Source organism: Acinonyx jubatus, chromosome B1, assembly GCF_027475565.1.
Source record: "Acinonyx jubatus isolate Ajub_Pintada_27869175 chromosome B1, VMU_Ajub_asm_v1.0, whole genome shotgun sequence".
NCBI classification, from domain to species: Eukaryota; Metazoa; Chordata; class Mammalia; order Carnivora; family Felidae; genus Acinonyx; species Acinonyx jubatus.
This window is the reverse complement of record NC_069382.1, coordinates 131,869,991-131,891,976: the sequence shown is the minus strand read 5'-3', so window position 1 is coordinate 131,891,976 and position 21,986 is coordinate 131,869,991. Positions and strand designations below refer to the sequence as shown.

Below are 21,986 nucleotides of genomic sequence, written 5' to 3'. Positions count from 1 at the left end.
TAGTTCATAGCTATAGTGAGAAGCAGAAATGCTTCAAATGTTAATATTCCAGTGATGGGAAAAAGCTCCATTTTCCCAAAGTACTAGGCAAAGTCATATATAATAGAGGCTGCTAATATTTGAAAGTGTGTCTGTCATGTGAGCAAATAGTAAAATAGGACTAAGTACACATGTCTTTACATAGTACATAGCGACATTATTGACAGCCATTTTAACTCGATTAAAATTTTTTCGTCAGATTCACTCCTATATGCACTGAAACTAGGATGACAAAGTCAGAGGTTGCTTCAAAAGGAAAAATGGGTTTATGATACCATTAATTTTATTGAGTCATTTTTCTTCCACAACTCTGATTCAATAGATGTCTTTTATTTAGTTTCTTTCTTTTTTTTAAATGTTTATTGATTTCTGAGAGAGAGACAGACAGACGGAAACAGATTGAAAGTTGGGGAGGGGCAGAGAGAGAGGGAGACACAGAATCTGAAGCAGACTCCAGGCTCTGAGCTGTTAGCACAGAGCCTGATGCAGGGCTCAAACTCACGAGCCATGAGATCGTGACCTGAGCTGAAGTCAGACACTTAACCAACTGAGCCACCCAGGTGCCCCTATTTGGTTTCTTATTTAGAACAACCCCAAGTTTACTTGATACTACAACAGTTTAAATTCCAACAGCTGAAACATAATAGGATGAGTGCATGCTTTGGAGTAAAAAGATGAAGTATAAAACTGGTAACCTTGGTCATTTATCATCTATGTGGCCTTGAACAAACAGCTTAACCTCTCAGAACCTCAATTTGAACCTCATTTGAAAAATTTTAAGTCCTATCTCATAGCCTTTTGAGAAACGTAAGAGATATAAGTGAAATATCTCCACCAAACACAGTGTTTCTCAAACTCTAACAGACATAGGAATCACCTGGGGATATTGTTAACGTGTAGGTTCTATTCAGATCTGCAGTTTTGGAGCTTCCAGGTGATGTCAGTTATATTATTCTGTCATTACTGGTGTCATCTGGGAGCTGGTTAGAAATGTAAAATTTTATGGCCCGCTTAATGCCTACATTTGAACAGAATCTCCAGGAAATTTTAGTGAACATTAATGTTTGAGCAACACTGGCCCAGCATCAGACCTGGCACATTGAAGATTCTTGATCTAAATATATCGTTAAGTTTTGGATGATCACAAAAGTGTGCAGGATACAGATGGATTTAACACATTTTTTAATATTCAGAATATGATTTTGAATTATACAGAGTCAAATTTTGCTGAGGCGTTGCTTTAAGCTGAAGAGTGGCCTCACTCCATATCAGGCCTCTACTCTCTGACAGCTACACAATTAGTAGCTGTTTCGGCAGCATTCTGCATCGTCAAGAGCCCTTGTCATCATTTTCCTTACCAAATCTCAATTTAGGTATTTTATATAGAAACTACATTTACTAACTACATTTACTACATTAACTAACATAATGTAAACTACATTTACATTTATGTAAAAACTACATTTACATTTTAGTTGTTTTGCTCTGTTTATTTCTCAGCGACTATTCCCAGGAGCTTTTACCAACATCATATAAACCCCAATTAACACATCAAATTAGTATAGTTCAAGCTAAGGCAAAGATGATTGACGTTTACATTAACCTATTACCACTTTATTGTGGGCACAGGAATAAATTAATACTTAATAAGTCTTATATTATTGAGGGAGAAGGGGCTCCGAGTTAGGAAACTAGTTGAGAAGCCTGTTTAATGGTGTCAGCCAGTTGTAAGGGATGGGGAGCTCAGCTTGTAAGTCAGTGAGGAATATGTGAAAATACATTTTGAGATTTCAGATAATATGCCATAAAACCATAAAAATCCACTGATTTTTTAATAAATTGCTGCTTTTAATAATAGACCAACTTTGGGGCACCTGGGTGGCTCAGTTGGGTAAGCGTCCAACTTCAGCTCAGGTCATGATCTCTGGGTCCATGAGTTTGAGTTCTGTGTTGGGCTCTGTGCTGACAGCTCAGAGCCTGAAGCCTCCTTCGGATTCTGTGTCTCCCTCTCTCTCTGCCCCTCCCCCGTTTGCACTCTGTCTCTCTGTCTTTCTCTCACTCTCTCTCTCTCTCTCTCAAAATAATAAATGTTAAAAAAAATTTTAATAATAAGTCAACATTTTTGTCCTTTAGTGTCTATTTTTCTGTCTGAAACCTGTTATTCATTTCTAATTCATACTTTACAGTGCATAGTGAAAATATGAGAATCAAATGGAAATCATAGTATTTTAATATGTGTAAGAGAATTATTTTCTTTCTCAAAGGTCTTTTAATCGTCTAAAATGCCCTGACTCTGGGCCCCTGGGTAGCTTAGTCGGTTAAGTGTCCAGCTCTTGCTTTCAGCTCAGGTCATGATCTCACAGTTTGTGAGTTTGAGCCCAATTAGGTCTCTGCGCTGACAGTGCAGAGCCTGCTTGGGATTCTCTCTCTGACCCTCCCATGCTTGCTCTCTCTCCCCCCCGGCAAAAAAAAAAAAAGTTAAAATGCCCTGAACTTTGTTATTTCTTCTTGAACAAGGTTTGGTAGTAACAGATTCTCTCAGTTTTTGTTTATCTAGAAATGTCTTTATTTCTCCTCCGTTTTGAGACATAGGTTTGTTGAATATAGAATTCTCACCTGACAGTCTTTATTTCAACATTTTGAATATTTTATCCCATTTCCTTCTGACAATGAGAAATGATGAGAAATCAGCTGTTCATCTTATTAAGGGTCCCTTGTGCATGAGTTGCTTCTCTGTTGCTACTTTCAGGATTCTTTCTTTGTTTTGGGTTTAAGACAGCTTGACTATGATGAGACTAGGTTTGGATCCTTTTGCATTTACCTAGCTTGGAATTTGCTGAGTTTTTGGATATACACATCATGGTTTTCATCAAAATGGGACATTTTCAGCAGCTCTTTCTTTAAATATTCTTTCTTCTCTGGGACTGTCCTTCCGGTACTACCATCGGGCATATGATGGTATACGTTATGGTGTCCCACAGGTCTCTGAGGCTCTGTCTATTTTTCTTCATTCTTTTTCTTTTATGCTCCTCAGATTGGGTAACCTCTACTGATTTGTTAGCAGGTGTACCAATTCTTTCTTCTGCCTGCTCAAATCTGCTGTTAATTCCCTCTACTGATTTTTTTTTCATTTCACTTATTATAAATTCCAACTCCAGAATATCTATTTCGTTCATTTTTGTAGTTTCTCTTTATTGATACACTCTATTTGGTGAGACGTTATTTTCACTTTCATTTGGTTTCTTTAGGTATGGTTTCCTTTAATTTTTAAAATGCATTTAAAAAAATAAATAAAATAAAATAAAATAAAATAAAATAAAATAAAATACAATACATTTAAAATAGCTGAATTAAAGTCTTTGTCTAGTGAGTGCCATGTCTAGGCTTCCTCAGAGTTTGTTTTTTCCTGTATATGGGCCATAATGTCTTTATTCTTTGCATGTCTCATAATTTTTATTGAAAACTGAACATTTTTAAAAGAAATTTTTTAATGTTTATTTATTTTTGAAACAGAGCGTGATCAGGGGAGGGGCAGAGAGAGAGGGAGACAGAATCCAAAGCAGGCTCCAGGCTCTGAGCTGTCAACGCAGAGCCCGATGTGGAGCTCGAACTCATGAACTGTGAGATCATGACCTGAGCTGAAATTGGACGCTTAACCTATTGAGCCACCTAGACACCCCAAAAACTGAACATTTTTAATAATATAATAATGAGAACATTGGATATCAGATTCTCCCCCTCCTAGGGTTTGTTGTTGTTTGTTTAGTGATTTTTCTGGACTAATTCTATAAAATCTATATTCTTTGCATTTGTGGCCACTGAAGTCTCTGCTTGGTTTGCTTAGTTGTCAACTAATTATTGGCAAAGATTTCCTTAAATTTCATAGGCCAATAAGTTTCCCATCTTTTACCAAAAGGCTCTGTATGCATGTTGGGGCAAACCTTCGACATTCAGCCAGGTAGTTTACAACTCTGCAGTAGCCTTCAGTTTCTCCTCATGCAGATCCTCAAGATAAGCCAGAGGTGAGAGACTAGGGACTCCTAATTTCTGTGTGAACATGCACATAGCTGTAGACATACACATAACCTTAAACATTCATGTAGTCTTCCAGATTCCCAGGAATAGATCCAAGCTGTACCTCCCGTGGAAATCTCATTCCTCAGATTTTCCTTTTAAGCTTTGTGTCTTTTTAAGACAGCCTACTCTCTGTCCCAACTGTTATCCACTGCTTTGGGCAGCCATGATATTATTAAACAAAAGTGCCTCGTTATTTTTGACAAATGCTCCTGAGAAGAATGCTCTTCATACTGGTCAAATTACTAGTCAGATCAAACAAAGATGTGCATTGTGAGTGGGGTCTTCAAGGGAACCACCAAGTATGTCAAACAATGACAATATCTGGTAATGGAGCTTTGGAAATCCAACCCTGTTCTGCTCATGGCAGGGTCTACCAAGCTGCTGGTTCTCACTGTGATTTTAGGCTATTAGTTTTCAAGGCTGTTGCAAATCTAGGGAGAAAAGGATGGGAAGAAAGGTAAAACACCACAGAGGTTGCTGTTCTTACTGAGAGTCAACTAGTTTTCTTGAATAAACACTCTCCATACTGCACCAAGTCTTTAGTTTACAGATTCCTAAAAATGTTGGTTCATAACACATGTGTCAGTTGCTTTTATGGAGACGAGGATTTTTGGAGATCTTCATTTTACCATTCTGGCTGATGTCACTTAAAATGCCTTAAAGCTTTTGAATAGTGACAAAAGTCGTATAGAACTTCAGTATCTTTGGGAATGCAAGATGGTGCAGCCACTCGGGAAAGCAGTATGGAGGTTCCTCAAAAAACTAAAAATAGAACTACCCTACCACCCAGCAATTGCACTACTAGGCACTTATCCAAGGGATACAGGTGTGCTGTTTTGAAGGGACACATGCACCCCCGTGTTTATAGCAGCACTATCAACAATAGCCAAAGTATGGAAAGAACCTCAATGTCCATTGATGGATGAATGAATAAAGAAAATGTGGTGTGTGTGTGTGTGTGTGTGTGTGTGTGTGTGTGTATACACATGCGATGGAGTATTACTCAGCAATCAAAAAGAATGAAATCTTGCCATTTGCAACTACGTGGATGGAACTGGAGGGTATTATGCTAAACGAAATTAGTCGGTCAGAGAAAGACAAAAATCATGACTTCATTCATTCATTTTAAGAAAAAAAAACAGATGAACATAAGGGAAGGGAAACAAAAATAATATAAAAACAGGGAGGGGGACAAAACAGAAGAGACTCAACAAACTGAGGGTTACTGGAGGGGTTGTGGGAGGTGGGATGTGCTAAATGGGTAAGGGGCACTAAGAAGTCTACTCCTGAAATCATTGTTGCACTATATGCTAACAAATTTGGATATAAATTTTTTAAAATAAAAAATAAAATAAAAAAAAACTTATTACAAAGTTAAAAAAAAACAGAATTTATCAGATTAAACACCCAAAAAACAAATAATCCATCTAAGAAATCCATTTAAGAAATTCCTAAAGATAGAGAACACTTTTCCAAAGAAGACATCCAGATGGCTGATTTGAAAAGATGCTCAACACCATTCCTCATTAGGGAAATACAAATCAAGACCACAATGAGATACTACCTCACACCTGTCAAAATGGCTAAAATTAACAGCACAAGAAAAAACAGGTATTGGCGAGGATGTGGAGAAAGGGGAACCCTCTTACACTGTGAAGAAATGCAAACTGATGCAGTCACTCTGGAGAACAGTATGGAGGTTCCTCAAGACGCTAAAAATAGAACTACCGTACCATCCAGCAATTGCACTATTAGGTATTTACCTAAAGGATACAATAATACATGCACATATATAATGGAATAATAGTCGGCCATCAATAAGAATGAAATTTTGCCATTTGCAATTATGTGGATGAAGCTAGACTCTATTATGCTAAGCAAAATAAGTCAGTCAGAGAAAGACAAATAACATGATTTCACTTACACATAAAATTTAAGAAACAAAACAGATGAACTTGGGGGGGGAGAAAAAAGAGAGAGAGAGAAACAAAGCATAAGAAACTCTTAAAGATAGAGAACAAATTGAGAGTTGATGGAAGGAGGTGGGTAGGAGATGGGCTAGATGCATAGGTATTAAGAAGGCGCTTGTTATGTTGAGCACTGGATGTTGCATGTAAGTGATGAATCATTGAATTCTGCTCCTGAAACCAATATTGCATATAGCATGTGAACTTAATAGAATTTAAATAAAAATTTGAAAAGAAAAAAAAAAAGAACTTCAGTATCTTGCTACATGAGAAAGACAGACCACGTATCCACCAGAGATCATATAGGGTCCCACTTAGAAATGCTACTAAAATGTCTTGATGGTTTCAGGCAGTTGTCAGATGAGACATCATGCTGACCTCCTCCTAAGGAAGATTTCTCATAATTAAATCTCAAACTTGCAAGAAATTGTGCATAATGATTAAAAGCCTGTTCTTTGGTACCAGCTAACTCTGGTTTCAATCCCTGAATCTGCTCCTTAATAGCTTTGTGACCTTGGTCAAGTTACTTAACATTTACAATACAGTGATAATAACTTCCTATTCATTGATTTGTTTTAAAATCTGACTAAACTAATGAAAGTAAAGTGCTAGGTACAGTTCATTGCATATACTACTACTAAAAATGTTGAATGTTCAGCACTACTACTAAAAATGTTGAATGTTCATCTGAATGTGGTTCTTTAAGAGTCACTTTCAAATTGGAAAATAAACTGCTGTGTTTTCTATGCAATTCCAGGCACGGTGGTGGTCCAGCAGTTGATGTCAATGATGATTAGCAAACATGATCGCCTCTTCCCCAAAGATGCAGAACTGCAAAGCAAACCCCAAGATGGCACGGGCAATAACAACAATGAAACTCAGAAGAAAGCCACCATGGGCCAGCTACAGAATAAGGAGAACAATAATACCAAGGACAGTCCTGGTAGGCGGTGCTCTTGGGACAAGTCCGAGTCTCCCCAGAGAAGTGGTGTGGATAATGGATCCCCCACAGCTCTACCAGGTAGTAAAACCAACAGCCCAAGGAACAGCGTTCACAAGCTGGACGTCTCTAGAAGCCCCCCTCTTATGGTCAAAAAGAATCCTGCCTTCAATAAGGGCAGTGGGATAGTCACCAATGGGTCCTTCAGCAGCAGTAATGCCGAAGGCCTGGAGAAAACCCAAACCACTCCCAATGGGAGCTTACAGGCCAGAAGGACCTCTTCACTGAAGGGGTCTGGTACCAAAATGGGCACCCACAGTGTCCAGAATGGAACGGTGAGAATGGGCATCTTGAACCCCGACATGCTTGGGAACCCCGTGAACGGTCGCAGCATGAGCTGGCTGCCCAATGGCTACGTGACCCTGAGGGATAACAAGCAGAAAGAACAAGCAGGGGAGTCAGGCCAGCACAACAGACTCTCTACCTACGATAACGTCCATCAGCAGTTCTCCATGATGAACCTTGATGACAAGCAGAGTGTCGACAGCGCCACCTGGTCCACTTCCTCCTGTGAAATCTCCCTCCCGGAGAATTCCAACTCCTGTCGCTCTTCCACCACCACCTGCCCAGAGCAAGACTTTTACGGGAGTAATTTTGAGGACCCTGTTTTGGATGGGCCCCCACAGGATGACCTCTCCCACCCTGGGGACTATGAAAACAAAAGTGACCGGAGGAGTGTGGGAGGTCGAAGCAGTCGTGCCACCAGCAGCAGCGACAACAGTGAGACGTTTGTGGGCAACAACACCAGCAACCACAGTGCCCTGCACAGTTTAGTGTCCAGCCTGAAACAGGAGATGACCAAACAGAAGATAGAGTATGAGTCCAGGATAAAGAGGTGAGGAAAATCTGGAGCTTCTAACTGCCAGAGAGGGCCCGACAGCCCCCTACTGCAGGACAGGTTCACACAGGGGGTTAAACATGCTGGCTCCAGAGTCACAGACCTGAGTTCAAGTCCAGGCTTCACCATTTGTCAGCTGTGGGATTTGGGGACAGTTTGCTTCATTTCTTTGCGCTTTAGGTTCGTACTGTGAAAAACGTAAATATGAGTAGGTTTTACCTCAAAAGCATGTAAGAAATCATTGAGCCTTGTCCCTGGCACAGAATAGGTGCTCGATGGTGCTATCTTCTGCTAGTAAATGTGTGGGTTTGTGTTAAGGGCTGGAAAGAGAGGGGCGAGGATAAATGGAAAGTAAGGAGCCTGTTTTCACTGATGGAAAGAGGATGAAATGAGGGTGAAGAAAAAGTATCAAAATAAACAGACCTTTCTTTTTCATTCTTTTCATAGTTGAATGCTGAGAGAGTGTCTGCACTCTTCCAGGCTCCACTCTAGGCCCTGAAGATTCAGCAGTGAATAAAATAGGCAAAAACTCAGCCCTCGTGGAACCTGCTTCCATTCTACTACAGAGACAGATCAAGTAGTAGAATAGATCAGATGCTAAGGAGAAGACTAATGCAGGGTAGAGGGTAAGAAGCATTCGCGAGGTGCAAGGTCATGTGCAGGGCCTTACAGGAAGTCAAAGAGGACACTGTGCAGACATTTGGGGGAAGAGCAAGTGGAAATGCCATGAGATGGGATGGGCAGGGACTCAGAGAGGGCCTTGGAGATCATTTTAAGTCTGGCTTTTTTTTTTAAGTTTATTTCTGAGAGACACAGAGAGCAAGGGAGAGGCAGACACAGAGAGAGAATCCCAAGCAGACTCTGCACTGTCAGCCCAGAGCCCAACCCAGGGCTCAGACTCACAAACCCTGAGATCATGACCCGAGCCGAAGTCAGACGCTTAACTAACTGAGCCACCCAGGTGCCCCTTAAGTCTGGCTTTTATTCTGAGATTAGAATCCATGGAGATTTTTGAGAAAAACAATGACATGATGTGCATTCATATGGACAAGGGAAATTATGGCCTGAAACAAGGAGCAAAAACTATGATTTATAAGGAAGCACTTACGGTAAAACCTAATTTATATCAGTTTACATCTACTAATAAGATGATCAAGGTAGACGTTTACCTAGCATCTTCTCTAGAGAAGCAATCTAGGCAGGATCAGGGGTGTTTGTCAGATGTTTCCGTGGACTTGAAAGGCGGGAATACAGACAAGGGAGCCCAGGGCTCACAAACAGAACCCTGTGCCAGAAACCAGAATGTCACCACCCCGTGGTTTTACTAGGGTTACAGACATTACAAATTTGATGGTTTTTATGTTCTCCTTTCAGCATAATGTAGGAGATTTAATTCTCAAGTAGGAGAAGACCCAAGGCTCAGTTCAGCATGCAGTTGCCCATCTGTGGTCTCCACCCCAGATTCAGGCTGTGTGACTTGGTGGCCCTCCTCCTGTGTGAGTGTCCTAGGGTCCTCATGGCAGTGAGCACCATTCTTTGTCCGGCTTCAATTACTGCTATGCCTCCAAACCCCACATGGCTTCTTCATTACACAGAAAGTCAACTTTAATGTATTTTAATATTTGTTGAATCCATTTGTCAATTTTCAGGCCAAAAGAAATATATTTTCAAGAGCTTTGGTAAAGCAAATATAAACTAAAGCACTACTTATCCATGAAGTTGAAGAATTACTTTCTTAGAAAGTAGCTTTTGTAAACCTTGGTGAGTAGAAACTTGGTTTGAATTTTTCTTTATGACGCCAAGTGGCAGGAGGTTTACATAAGAAGAAAGACTCTCATTTGTGAATGTAGTTTTTGGAACCACTGGCAACCAGAATTCTGAATTTCTGCCAATGCATGATGATAACTTAGCACTTAGCACTGGGAAGCAAGAGATATCACTTCAAACTTGTATTAGCAGAGGAAAAAAAATCATTCTGAATGGCTGCCGATGTACACATTCATTTAGGAGAACATTGGTGACGTATTTATGTTCTGTGATGTATAGTGCATTTCAGAGACTTTGATAAAATGATAAAACTTTCCCATAGAATGCCATCTCAATTTCACTATAGCATTCCTACCTGTCTGACAGCCAGAGGGAGAGGGCCACACAAAAATGGGGCCGAGGAGCTGCCCCATACCCAAGCCACAGAAATAGAAGAGGTTAACTGTTCTAGGGGCACCTGGGTGGCTCAGTTGGTTAAGCGTCTGACTCTTGATTTTGGCTCAGATCATGATCTCACAGTGAGTTGGAGCCCCACGTTGGGTTTTGCACTGACAATGCAGAGCCTGCTTGAGATTCTGTCCCTCTGCCCCTTGGTTGCTCCCTCTCTCTCTCGCTCGCTCTCTGTGTCTCAAAAATAAATAAGTTAACATTGAAAAAAAAAAGAGGTTAACTATTCTATTTAATTTCTGATCATTCCTGTTCAGAGTCATATTTGTCTCTTTTAATTTCTTTTAAACTACACCCCACCAATATTGAAGTGAAATAGAATTCATAGATAGATGATAGATAGATGGATACTATTTAACTTTGTTTAGTTATCAATCACTGATACATGCTCTTTAGCTTTTAAACACATGACTTTGATGTTCTTTCCCCCCACATTAGTTTCTCACTTTGTTGTATTGTGGTCGGAAAAACTCATTTGTATGATATCAATTATTTGGCCTGGTAAAAACTATTCTTGGGGTGCCTGGTGGCTCAGTCAGTTGGGCATTCAACTTTGGCTCAGGTCATGATCTCACAGTTTGTGGGTTCAAGCCCCATGTTGGACTCTGCACTGACAGCTCAGAGCCTGCTTCAGATTCTGTGTCTCCCTCTCTCTGCCCCTCCCCTGCTTGCATGCTCTCTCTCTCTCTTTCTCAAAAATAAAACATTAAAAAATAAAAAAAAACTATTCTTTTATTATTGGTTTGGGATTCTACCCATGCCTAATAGATCAAGTGTGTTAATCAAGTTGTTCAAATCTTTTACATTTCTTCTAATTTCTATCAGACAGATCTATAATTTCTGAGAAAAAAATCTCCTAATGTTATTGTAGACTTATCAATTTCTCCTTATAAATTTGTTATATTTTATATGGAATAATTTGAGGCTAGACTACTAGGTGAATATAGGTGAATAAAGTTCAGAATTTTTTATATCTCCCTGATGAATCAGTCTTTTTATCATTAATAGTCATCTTCAATTATAATAATGATTTTGCTAAAAATCAATTTTTTCCGGTATTCATATTGTTATGCCACTTTTATTTTGATTAGTTACTTCCTGACATAAGAGACTTAAGCTATCTCTTGATGATATTTTCACTATCATTATTTTTCCTTTGATAGAAAGCAAATATGATGTCCTTTTTCCCCCAGCTTTATCACTTCCCCCCTTTCTTCTAGTAAAGCCAACATTACATGAAATGACTCCAGAAAGCCTTGTGGTTCAGGCTGCCTTCTGCATCTGCCATTCTGTGCAGATATCAGTCTCTGGCTTCTCTGTGCTGACATTCATTCATTCGCAATCAAATGACGACTAAGTGCTTCCAAGAGAGGCCTTGGGGGCTTCTTGCTAAAATGATAGTAAATTGGGGCACCTGGGTGGCTCAGTTGGTTAAGAGTCTGACTTAGGCTCAAGTTATGATCTCACGACTCATGAATTCAAGCTCCACATCAGGCTCTGTGTTGACAGCTGGAGCCTGGAGCCTGCTTTGGATTCTGTGTCTCCCTCTCTCTCTGTCCCTCCCCCCAATACTTCTCTTTCTCAAAAAAAAAAAAAAATTTAAATTTTTTTTAAATGGTAGTAAATCATCCTAGCAGAATGAATGAATGAATGAATGAATGAATGAAACTAACACCTTTTAAATCATTGGACCTAGCCTCACTGATTTGAAAGGGCCCATTACAATTTCCTAAGCATTGCAGAGACAGAGTTCAGATAATATTCGTATCCCTGTCACATTTCAAGTGAATAAAATTGCTTTATCTTGTATTCCCCCCCCCATCCTATCTAGCTTAGAACAGCGAAACTTGACTTTGGAAACAGAAATGATGAGCCTCCATGATGAACTGGATCAAGAAAGGAAAAAGTTCACAATGATAGAAATCAAAATGCGAAATGCAGAGCGAGCAAAAGAAGATGCAGAGAAAAGAAACGACATGCTTCAGAAAGAAATGGAGCAGTTTTTTTCCACTTTTGGGGAGCTGACAGTGGAACCCAGGAGAACCGAGAGAGGAAACACGATATGGATCCAGTGAGCCCACTTTTTCCCGCTGTCTCCGATGGATCTGGGAAGGGCTCCGTGGTTCTGGTGGGAACATTCTACGGGATCAGGTGGCTGGTTCCTTGCTGTACAGTGCTCTAACTGGTGAAGGAATATCATTTACAGACATTACCCATCCATATCTGCAATGTGTACCAAAGTTCTATCATGCCCCATAATGCTACTGTCAAGTGTTACAACTGGATTTGTGTATAGAGAGTAGTTTTTAAAAAGTAAACTAAAAATGAGAAGCATATCTCAAGAATTATTTTATTGCAAGTCTTGTATTTAAAATGTTAAATCAATATGTTGTTGCAATTTAGCTTGCTTTCAAGCTTCACCCCTTGCACTTAACATAAGCTATTTTTGGCATTGTGTTCTCATCAGCTTATTTTATAGATCAATATTTTTATTTCCGCTCTTGCTGAGGAAATGAAGATGAGCAGATATATAAATATATAAATATATATCAGATGAGTTATTAAAATCAAAAGAATACTTTGTGGCTGTGCTGTTTGTGCCAATAGACCTCGCCATGACCAAAAAGAGAAATGTAATGGTTTTATAAAATACAATAGAATCACCAGAAACCTTTGATTTGCTCTTGAAATTCTTCCCTCGACACTGCTCAGTTTTCTTTTGAGGTATCCTGACACAGAAAATTTTGGATTTTGTAAAATAGTCCCCTTCTCAAGGCCTATTGTCTACCTGGCCAGTTCCACAGATGCATGTCTCCTGTGCAGACTGCATTTTTAGGGGGGAAATGGTACAAGCACTTAATGAGTCATGTCATGAATTACTCTGACTTTCTGGACTGAGTCTCTGTAACTGCTAGATGGTTTCCAAAAAAGCTCTTCCCACTGTTTGGAGATTGGGAAACAATGCTTGCTGCACTGTGCCACAGGAACACTTCTTGTCCACTCAGACTTTTCCTTCATCCTCCAGAAAGCACTTTGCAATGCAGGCAGTGTGATGGTGTGACCGTGACCCCTCAGTTAAGAGTATGTGCCGTATAGTGACACTTTTCTCTAGCTCAGGCCCACTGTTCTGTTGTCACCTGGGATTTTGTCCACAGGACTGCTGGCAGAGGCAGTGCCACAAGAGCAGGGTATGGAGTGGATAGACCCGAAGGAGAAAGAGACACATTTGGAAGAAGCAAACTATTTTGTTTCTAATTTTTACAATATTGTTCTTCCCTCTTGAAAACATATTTGTTCACAGGAATCTTAAGACGTGGATGCTTAAAGGTCCAGTTCAGACAAATTTATGAACATCAGTAATGGTGACTTTCTAGAGAAGCCCAGCGCTCTCTGGACCTAGAGTTTGGGGAGAACAACTCTTCACATTCCAATAAGGCAATGATTTTGAGAAGTCAGGCAAATAAATATCTCTCACACTAGAACAAAAAGTCACAAAAGGCATCATTGCAAATAAAGACTGCTTGAGTTTATAGGATTGAGTTGTTAGAAGGTTCTATGTCTGTATGTAACTTATTTTCAAATGAGGAGTAGTCTTTACACCGTCTATCCTTGTCACCATCCACCTTCCACCAACACACTTATGTGGGCCCTCGGTTTTAACCTCTCTGTATAATCATGCCTTCTTTACCTTTAGTTTCCTGTTCTCCTTCCAATTCTTTATTTAACCAGATATTTCCACCTGTATGTTCTGTAAGAAAGTCAAATTCGCAATGTACAATGTTGATCTCAATCAGTCTCTCTATACACATTTCATCTCTTCCCAGTCCCTGTCCTAGTGAATGAAAACCTTGGACTCATCCAGTGAGTCAAAAGATGCAATAGTAAAAATCAAAAGATCATGTAGTCAAATCGCCTGCATTCAAGTTTTCTATAATTTGCTAGCTGATACTGAGACTTCTAGGTGTTACTTTTTTCCATATAGACTGGGAATAATAAAGATACTCCTCTCATGGACTTATTATGTGGTTTCAAAGATGTAGATTGTTAAAGCTAAGCACAGCACCTCGTGGACAGAAAGGATGCCATGAATGTTAATTCTTACTGTTCTCTCTCCTCTTCTTCACCCTTAAATTCACTCACCAAGTACTATCTATTCCACTCATCCTTATCTTTTAAATCTACTCTCTTTGACCAGTTCCTCCTCCATCTCTGGTGAAAGCATCTCCCCTTTTGCAGGCTGTCCCCTCTAGGCCACCCATCTGACTCTGTCATAGCTTTGCTACTATCATGTAAAGACTCTCACTTGCCCACAGGATACGCCCTTCGCATGGTGCGTAAAGTTGTGACCTGCAGTTTTATTTTCCTTTCCTCCCACATCCCCAACCCCTGCCATGCCATTTCATGCCTCTGGAACTTTCTACCATCTTTTACCACATCCATCTGGACTACCTTCCTTCTACCTGGTACAATCTTTTTTCTTTTTTTTTCTTTTTTTAGAGAGAGCCAAATCAAATGTCAGATCCCCTTCTAGGATCTCAACGCCAAATTATCTGACACTCCCACTTTGTGTATATCTCTTTCAGTATTGTCCATGTCTGATTATTATCTTCACCAAATAAGAAACGTTTTAGGAAGCAGCATGCTGGAATGGAAATAGCAGGAAATGGAGAGCCAAACAGACCTAGATATGCATCTCAACATTCCTTAGGCAAGACGCACAGCAATGACAAATTACTGAACCTTTCTGAGCCTCAGTGTTTTCATCTGTAAAGTGGAGATAACTTCTACAAAGTAGGGATGTTGTAGTACTTAAAAGTGATATGTAATGTGACTGTCCGAGTGCCTGCCACTTAGTTCTATTAATAGCTCTATTAATAAATGGAGCCTCCTAACCTAAGAGAGTAGAATTTTATCTTATTGTTCTTAAATCCCTCTGTCTCTACCCTTTATGCCATAGAGTACCAGCATCGAGAATTTTCTGGCCTTTGGCCTATGAGGGTGCTGTTATTAATTTTAATTATTGATCTCAGTGATGATGACCTTCAATCAATGGATACTATGAGTAGCTTGTCCATCTGAATTTCCATTAGCTCTTCTATTCGGCTAAATGCCTAGAAAGTATTAAATGCAAATTGACATAAAAATGAATTGGAAATAAGTAGGTAGTATAAAGAGTTCATTTGCTACATCCTGTATAGACTTCTTTAAAACTGTTTAGGTAACTATAATGATTCTTCAATTATGAGCTCAGGAGAAAGGATTTGCTTCCAAGTGTTGAGTCTACAATGTTGGCTTCACTAGCCAAACCATATGGCTGGGTGTCCTTCAGAGAACATTTAAAATAGAATTGTGTGTGATAGTGGGCCAACTGAAGTCTATACTTTTTTATGTAGCTTCTATGTGTAATTTTACGATGAAATGACTAAAAACTTCAAGGGAAACTTAATAAGGTCACTCCTATTTATTTTTGTTTCTTAAAAAGCTGTGCCTTCCTTTAAAAAATGAGGTCATTTCCAGGTAAGATACTTTAAATCATTGATATAATTATCTCACCTTGGAAACTGAGGATAATTTAAAGATGGTGCTGCTGGCCACAGGCCTCGGTGTTTCTCACATTGGAGAGCTGCATCCTGCTTGGAGTCGCATCACAGAAAATGATACCTATGAGCTTTTGGAATCAGAGACCTGGATTCAAATCTCAGTTCTGCCACTTCGTAGCTATCAGAATTTAAGAAAAGTTACACGATGTTCACTAGCCTTTATTTGTTTTTCTGTAAAGTAGGATAATACCAGTGCCTCTTCCTCATTTTTTTGTTTGTTTTTTTGAGAAATGAAAAATGAAGGGACTCGCACAGTATATGTTGTAAATGCTCAACAAATGGCAGCTGTCAGCCCTCAGATTACTTCATTGAAAGGGTGTTCCAACTTCTAGAATATAGAGTTCTGGACTCAAGAATATGGCCAGCATGCTCGCCAGCAGAGGGTATAATGATGTCCTTGTCCCACGGACCCTAATTCTACATTTGCCCAGATAAACTGCCAGAGATTTGATGGCAAGGAAGAGGCAAGCCAAGTCATCCTTTCTACTTGAGATAGTACAATTACATCCATGATCTGAGAATACTGTCTAAAGAACTACCTATAACTGTCCTGCATCAACTCTGTGTGGACGCTGAAGAAAACTTCAGTATCAAAAGTACTGGGCAAAATATAATGGAAATATAAGAATATGACCAGTAAACGTGTCTAGACTCACATCAGCAGCACTATTAGTGAATATTTATTGAACGTGTCTACATGCTACACCAGCATTAGACTAGGTGCCTGGGACACCTATTTATAAATAATTACCACAGAAGGTGATGTACTTATGTACATCAGGTCATAAAATGAGGCTGGGAAAGGCGCTGTAGAGCCATGACTATGATGTAATTCTTAAAGGGTAAGTAGGAAGTTATCAGACAGGATAGCAGTTTGGCCAGGGGCTTCCCCAGTCCACAGAAAAATAGGTGCAGAAGTGCCTTCAGTGAAGACCTTAGGGAGCCTTTCCAGTGATTTAAAATGACCTACCAAGTGTTCCCCATCAGAGTGGCATTGTGCATAACAATTCACCCACACACCGCCAGGAGATCTGAAAACGCTTAGGACCCATGTGGCTTCCACTCTTTTATTCAAATGAAACGGCCAGACCTGGACACATTTTGCCTTGTTTGAACTCACAAACCACTGAAAGAGTGCTGGAATTGTGGCTCCCAATGGCCTGTTTCGTTATTCTCTTTATGGTCTTCTTAATTGCACAAGTGGGGAATGAGTTGACTGCCCGGCTTGAGGGCTCCTTGCTGCAAAGTGACATGAAAAACTGACAGCTCCCCAAGCAGCTGAAATCTACAGAACCTACTGTAGATCTTTGAGTAGAAAGTTTAGCGGGAGAAAAGTGTGTTTTTTAATGAGCCATTTGTGGCTCAGGTCCTGGCCTGAATGACACTCTATTTATGGACTATGTGTAGCTGCTACTTTTCTGGCCCCTGTAGGGCTAAGCCCAGGTAAGATCAGCCCATATTGGGAGAGTTACCTTTCTTAAGTGGAAAGCACGGATTTGTTCGAATAAGGAGTTAAATTGGCCCCCAGCATACTACCAGTTTTTGTAAAAGCACCATGCCCATCCCATCCCTCTCCTCCCCACACACCCATTCCCTGCCTCCTTGGGATTCATTAGAAGCGATTACTGCCACACGGAAGCAAGCCCTAGGGTTGTGCCAAGTTGCTCTCATCCTTGACCACCTATTGCCGAAATTGCCCAAACCCCATGTCATTTGCCTTCGATATTATGCTTAGCCTCATATTGTTCAGTATATCCCCTCATTTGCTTCAAACTCTGATTCCTTCCCTACTCCTCAAACTTCTCCATTATACATTCTAGAATCTTAAAACTGCCAACATCCTCCCCTAAATCTCCTTATCTGAAACATGGTTACCTCCTGAAGACACCACTTCTTGCAACCCTCCCAAGGATGGCTGTTTTCCCTTTCCACAACCTGCATGTCATCAACCTGAAGGAGAGCTAGGTCTTGCTTTGCTCTCTGATGCTACTTCCACACCTAATATCCTGCCACCTCCCTAATAACCTCTGTGGAGTACATGTCACATGCCCAAATGTTTTAGCACCTAATCAACTGTTTCTGGTTGTGTTTTTCCCCTGAAGCCACTACTTATATGCCACCCACCAATGTGGCCACTCAGCTCTTTTTCACTTCTGAAAATCTTTATCTCTCTCTCTGCCCCAAACATCCACCATCCACGTCCACAGTTTCCCTTTTACTGTGCCATTACCAGTAACTGCACCATCACCAAAACTTCCATGTTAAGCACTCACAGTCTCGTCATCACCTATGCCCTTCCTAGATCACTCCTTTAACACCACCACTCCAACTCTTAAATACTCCCAAATCGTTGATCAGCCATTGACTTTGCTAGGTTTTCACTGACTGTCATCTTCTCATACCATTGCTTCTTCCCTCCTTGAAGTTTTCATGCTCATCTTCTGTGGTTCTGTGGTTCTGTGGTTCCTCATCATAATTCTCTTTTCCTCATTCTTAAACCCCTTCATGTCCTTTTCTACCATTGTACTCATCTGGGAAGGAAAAACACCTAACCCAACTCTGGCCAAATCCAATTCTTGCTTATTCCTAACCTGCACCTGAGAAACTAAATATGGTTGAAGAGCAATAGACCACCATGTTGACTTGCCTCACCTTATATGTATAATAAATATGGTTCACATGGCTCTCATCACTGCCTAGTAACTTAACTTCACTCTTCTCAAGGTCTGTTTCGGATTTCTCAAACCACCATAAGCTCTTCCCCTCCTCATTCTCAGCTAGTAACATTACTTATATAACCTTACAGATAACCTGTTTGTTTTTAATGTTTATTTATTTATTTTGAGAGAGGGGGGTGGGAAGGAGGGACAGAGAGAGGGGGACAGGAGGTACCGAGAGAGGGGGTGGGAGAGAATCCCAAGCAGGCTCCACACTCAGTGCAGAGCCCAATGCAGAACTCAATCTCACCATGCTGAGATCATGACCTGAGCCAAAATCAAAAGTCAGATACTTAACTGACTGAGCCACTCAACTATCTTCATGCAACCTATAGACACCCCCTTACCTCTTGCTACAATGACTGGGCCACCTGCTCCAACCAAGCCAACTTCTCCTCTCATATGCATCCCTCTGGGCTTTTCAAGCACATCACTCCTTCAAATAAATACTCTTTCTCTCATTTGCTCTTTATTTATTAGTCTCATCAACATATACCCATGCTATAAAAACTTCTTTGAAAAATTCTCTCATCTCATATTTATGTCTAATTTCTGCATAATTCTTCTGCTTCACTTTCTAGAAAAAAAGTATTGGATTTTCTCTACCTATTTATAATTCCTCACTTTCCACGTTCTCTTAAACCCACTGGAGTCAGGTTTTCTTAATACTGTTGAGAACATGCTCTAGTAAAGGTCAGCAATGACCTCACAAAATCAAGTCCACTTGTGAATCTTCAGCACCCATCTTATTCATGCACTCAGTAGCATTGCCCCAGTTTGTTCTTCCCTCATTTTTTAAACACCTTTATTTAACTTCCAGGATAACACTTTCCTGGTTTTTACATTCCTTAGGATACACAACTGTTTATTGACTTCTGTATGTTGGAGCAAGAGATGCCCTCATCCTTGGACTTCTTTACACTCAGTTTCTTGGTGGTCAATACAGTTTTGTGGCTTTAAATAATATGTAAAAGCTGATTATGCTCAGATTTAAAAAAAAATTTAATGTTTATTTATTTTTGAGAGAGAGAGAGAGAAAGCAGGAGAGGGGCAGAGAGAGAGGGAGACACAGAATCTGAAGCAGGGTCCAGGCTCTGAGCTGTCAGCACAGAACCCAACATGGGGTTTGAACTCATGAACCATGAGATCATGACCTGAGCTGAAGCCGGACACTTAGCCAACTGAGTCACCCAGGCACCCTTGATTATGCTCAGATTTATGTTTCAGCTGAACCTCTTCCCTTACTTTAGCCTTGTAGATACTCCTGCTACTTCACTAGGATAGCTAATAAATATCTCCAACTGACATTTCCAAAACAAGTTATGATTTTCTTACCAGATATGCTCCTAACTTATTATCTACCATTTCAGTCAACCACATCATAATTTACTTCATGATTTAGATTTTTAAAAAGTCTGCCTTTTTTAAAAAATCCTGACCCATTTCTTTCATATCACATATCAGCCTATCAGCAAATTTTGTCAATTCTGCCTTCATGATATATCCTTAGTTATTTCCTGAATCAACCCCTTCTCTGTCCCTCCCTTCTCTAGTCCGAGGCCCATCATGTCTTTTTTGTACCTACAAAAGCCTCTTTGTTTCCATTCTTATCTTTCTTCTCAAACTCCTCTCCCTACTCAGCAGCCAGAGAGATCCTTTAAAAAAAAGAAAATTTAGATTATATCATTTCCCTGCTCAAATCTATCCATCAATTACCTATATTTAGAATAAAGCCCCAAGATCTTGCCATGCTCTGACCCCTGCCTACCTCTTCAGTTTCACTTATGACCACACCTTCTTTTGTACATTCTGCTTCATGCATAAGCCTTTTTGTCATCCCTTATACACATAAACAAGCTCTTATTCCAAGGCCTTTGCACTTGTTTTTGTGTCAGATACTAATATGCCTCACACTCCGACCTTCTTTGGGTCTCTGCTCAAATATCACCTGTTTGGAGAGGCCTTCCTTGACCATCTCATCTAAATAGCATCTTTTACCATGTATTATCCTTTTATTTAAAAATATTTATTTATTTTTAAGAGAAAAAGTGAGCAAGCATGAGTGGGGGAGGGGCAAAGAGAGAGGGACACAGAGAATCCCAAGCAGGCTCTGCACTGTCAGCCTAGAGCCCAACACAGGGCTCAAACTGTGCGATCATGACTGTGAGATCATGACTTGAGCCAAAATCAAGAGATGCTCAACTGACTGAGTCACCCAGGTGCCCCATCATACCTTATCCTTTTAACCTTCTTCGGTTTCTTAATGCTTTCTACTACCTTATCCCCCCATTAGCATGTAGACTACATGAAGGCAGGAAGGTTGCTCAAATGCAGCACAACTGTGTGTGCCAAGAGCATTCTTTGGGAGACTGAAGTGCTCAATCAATATCTGTGACACAAATCAGTGAGTGAATGTTCAGAGCTCAATGTTAAATTTCTGGTTTAGATATTCAGGGATGTTCTGAGTTGGAATTTTTAATAGGAAATTGTGACTAACTTCTCTCATAAGTCATTTTAGGGCTCCAGTCATTATCCACTGACTGAACAAATCTCAGAGATTTGGCTTCATATGATACTATGGCTGCAGAGAGACTCCAGTATCTGTTGTGATGTCATTTGCTGATTTGGAGATTTGGGGGCCAGAAATGAGCTTCAAGCTCAGCCTCCTAGATTACTTGCCCTTAGAAGAAACTGTATCAAAATAAACCTCATGTGATGCAGAAAAAAACATCATGCTGCTTTTTGGTTTTGTTTGTTCGTTTTTTAGCTTCTGAAACTTTTATCTATATTTTTCAAGATACCAACATCATAAGTTATAGATAAGGTCTCAGGATGTCATCACATTTCTCCCTTTTTCCAGAGACTGACATTTGTTTAAAACACCAAAAGATAGCAGTCTGCCTTTCAATTAAAGGAACAAAAGTGCAGATATACATATTTGCTCACTGAGCACAGGTATACTTGTATTTTTATCTCCATGTATTTTTCAAAAATGTGTTGTAAAAATGGTTTCATCTCCTGTAATGTCATGGAAAGTATCCAAAATTCTCTTTTGCTGATTTATTTAGACACAATGATGACATTGAAAGAAGCAGATTTCTTGTTTCATTGCTTTAAGGGAATGAGACAAATGGGCTCATTCAAGTCATACCACTAATTTCAACACATTGCTGTTTTAAAAGAAAGTAAACAAATGAGATAAAAATAGTTTGCTTTGATCACTGATTTTTACATTGAAAGATGTATTTACTCTGAAATTGTGAGGATAAAGACTATGCCGTATTTGTCTCCTACCTAGGACACATAGATGTGCCATAAGTGTTTTTGGAGTGTGAATGAAGGTACTACTCGAAACTTTAGCTCCGAAATTAAAATAGATATTCAGAGCTGTTTTCTTAGAGCTTAACTGGCACCAAATCCAAGTGTGCAATGTATTAATATTAAGGAAGAAGCAATAGCTTTTGAAAGCCTTACTTTTAGAAAAGAAATACTTCAATATTTCTAGTTCCCTTAGTCCATCTAAAATGTTATTTG

General features: G+C 39.8%; 1 protein-coding gene across 9 annotated transcripts in view; it reads left to right on the top strand.

Annotated features, from left to right (window-relative positions):
• ARHGAP24 (Rho GTPase activating protein 24) overlaps positions 1-12,812 on the top strand; it is a 648,119-nt gene extending 635,307 nt beyond the window's left edge. For all 9 annotated transcript variants that reach the window (XM_027060078.2, XM_027060062.2, XM_015067364.3 and 6 more), the window contains 2 exons: positions 6,841-7,918; positions 11,967-12,812. In XM_027060078.2, the coding sequence (XP_026915879.1) occupies positions 6,841-7,918; positions 11,967-12,210 (1,322 nt within the window). In that variant the 3' untranslated portion in view covers positions 12,211-12,812. The remainder of the gene's footprint in view (positions 1-6,840; positions 7,919-11,966) is intronic.
• The last annotated feature ends 9,174 nt before the right edge of the window (positions 12,813-21,986 follow it).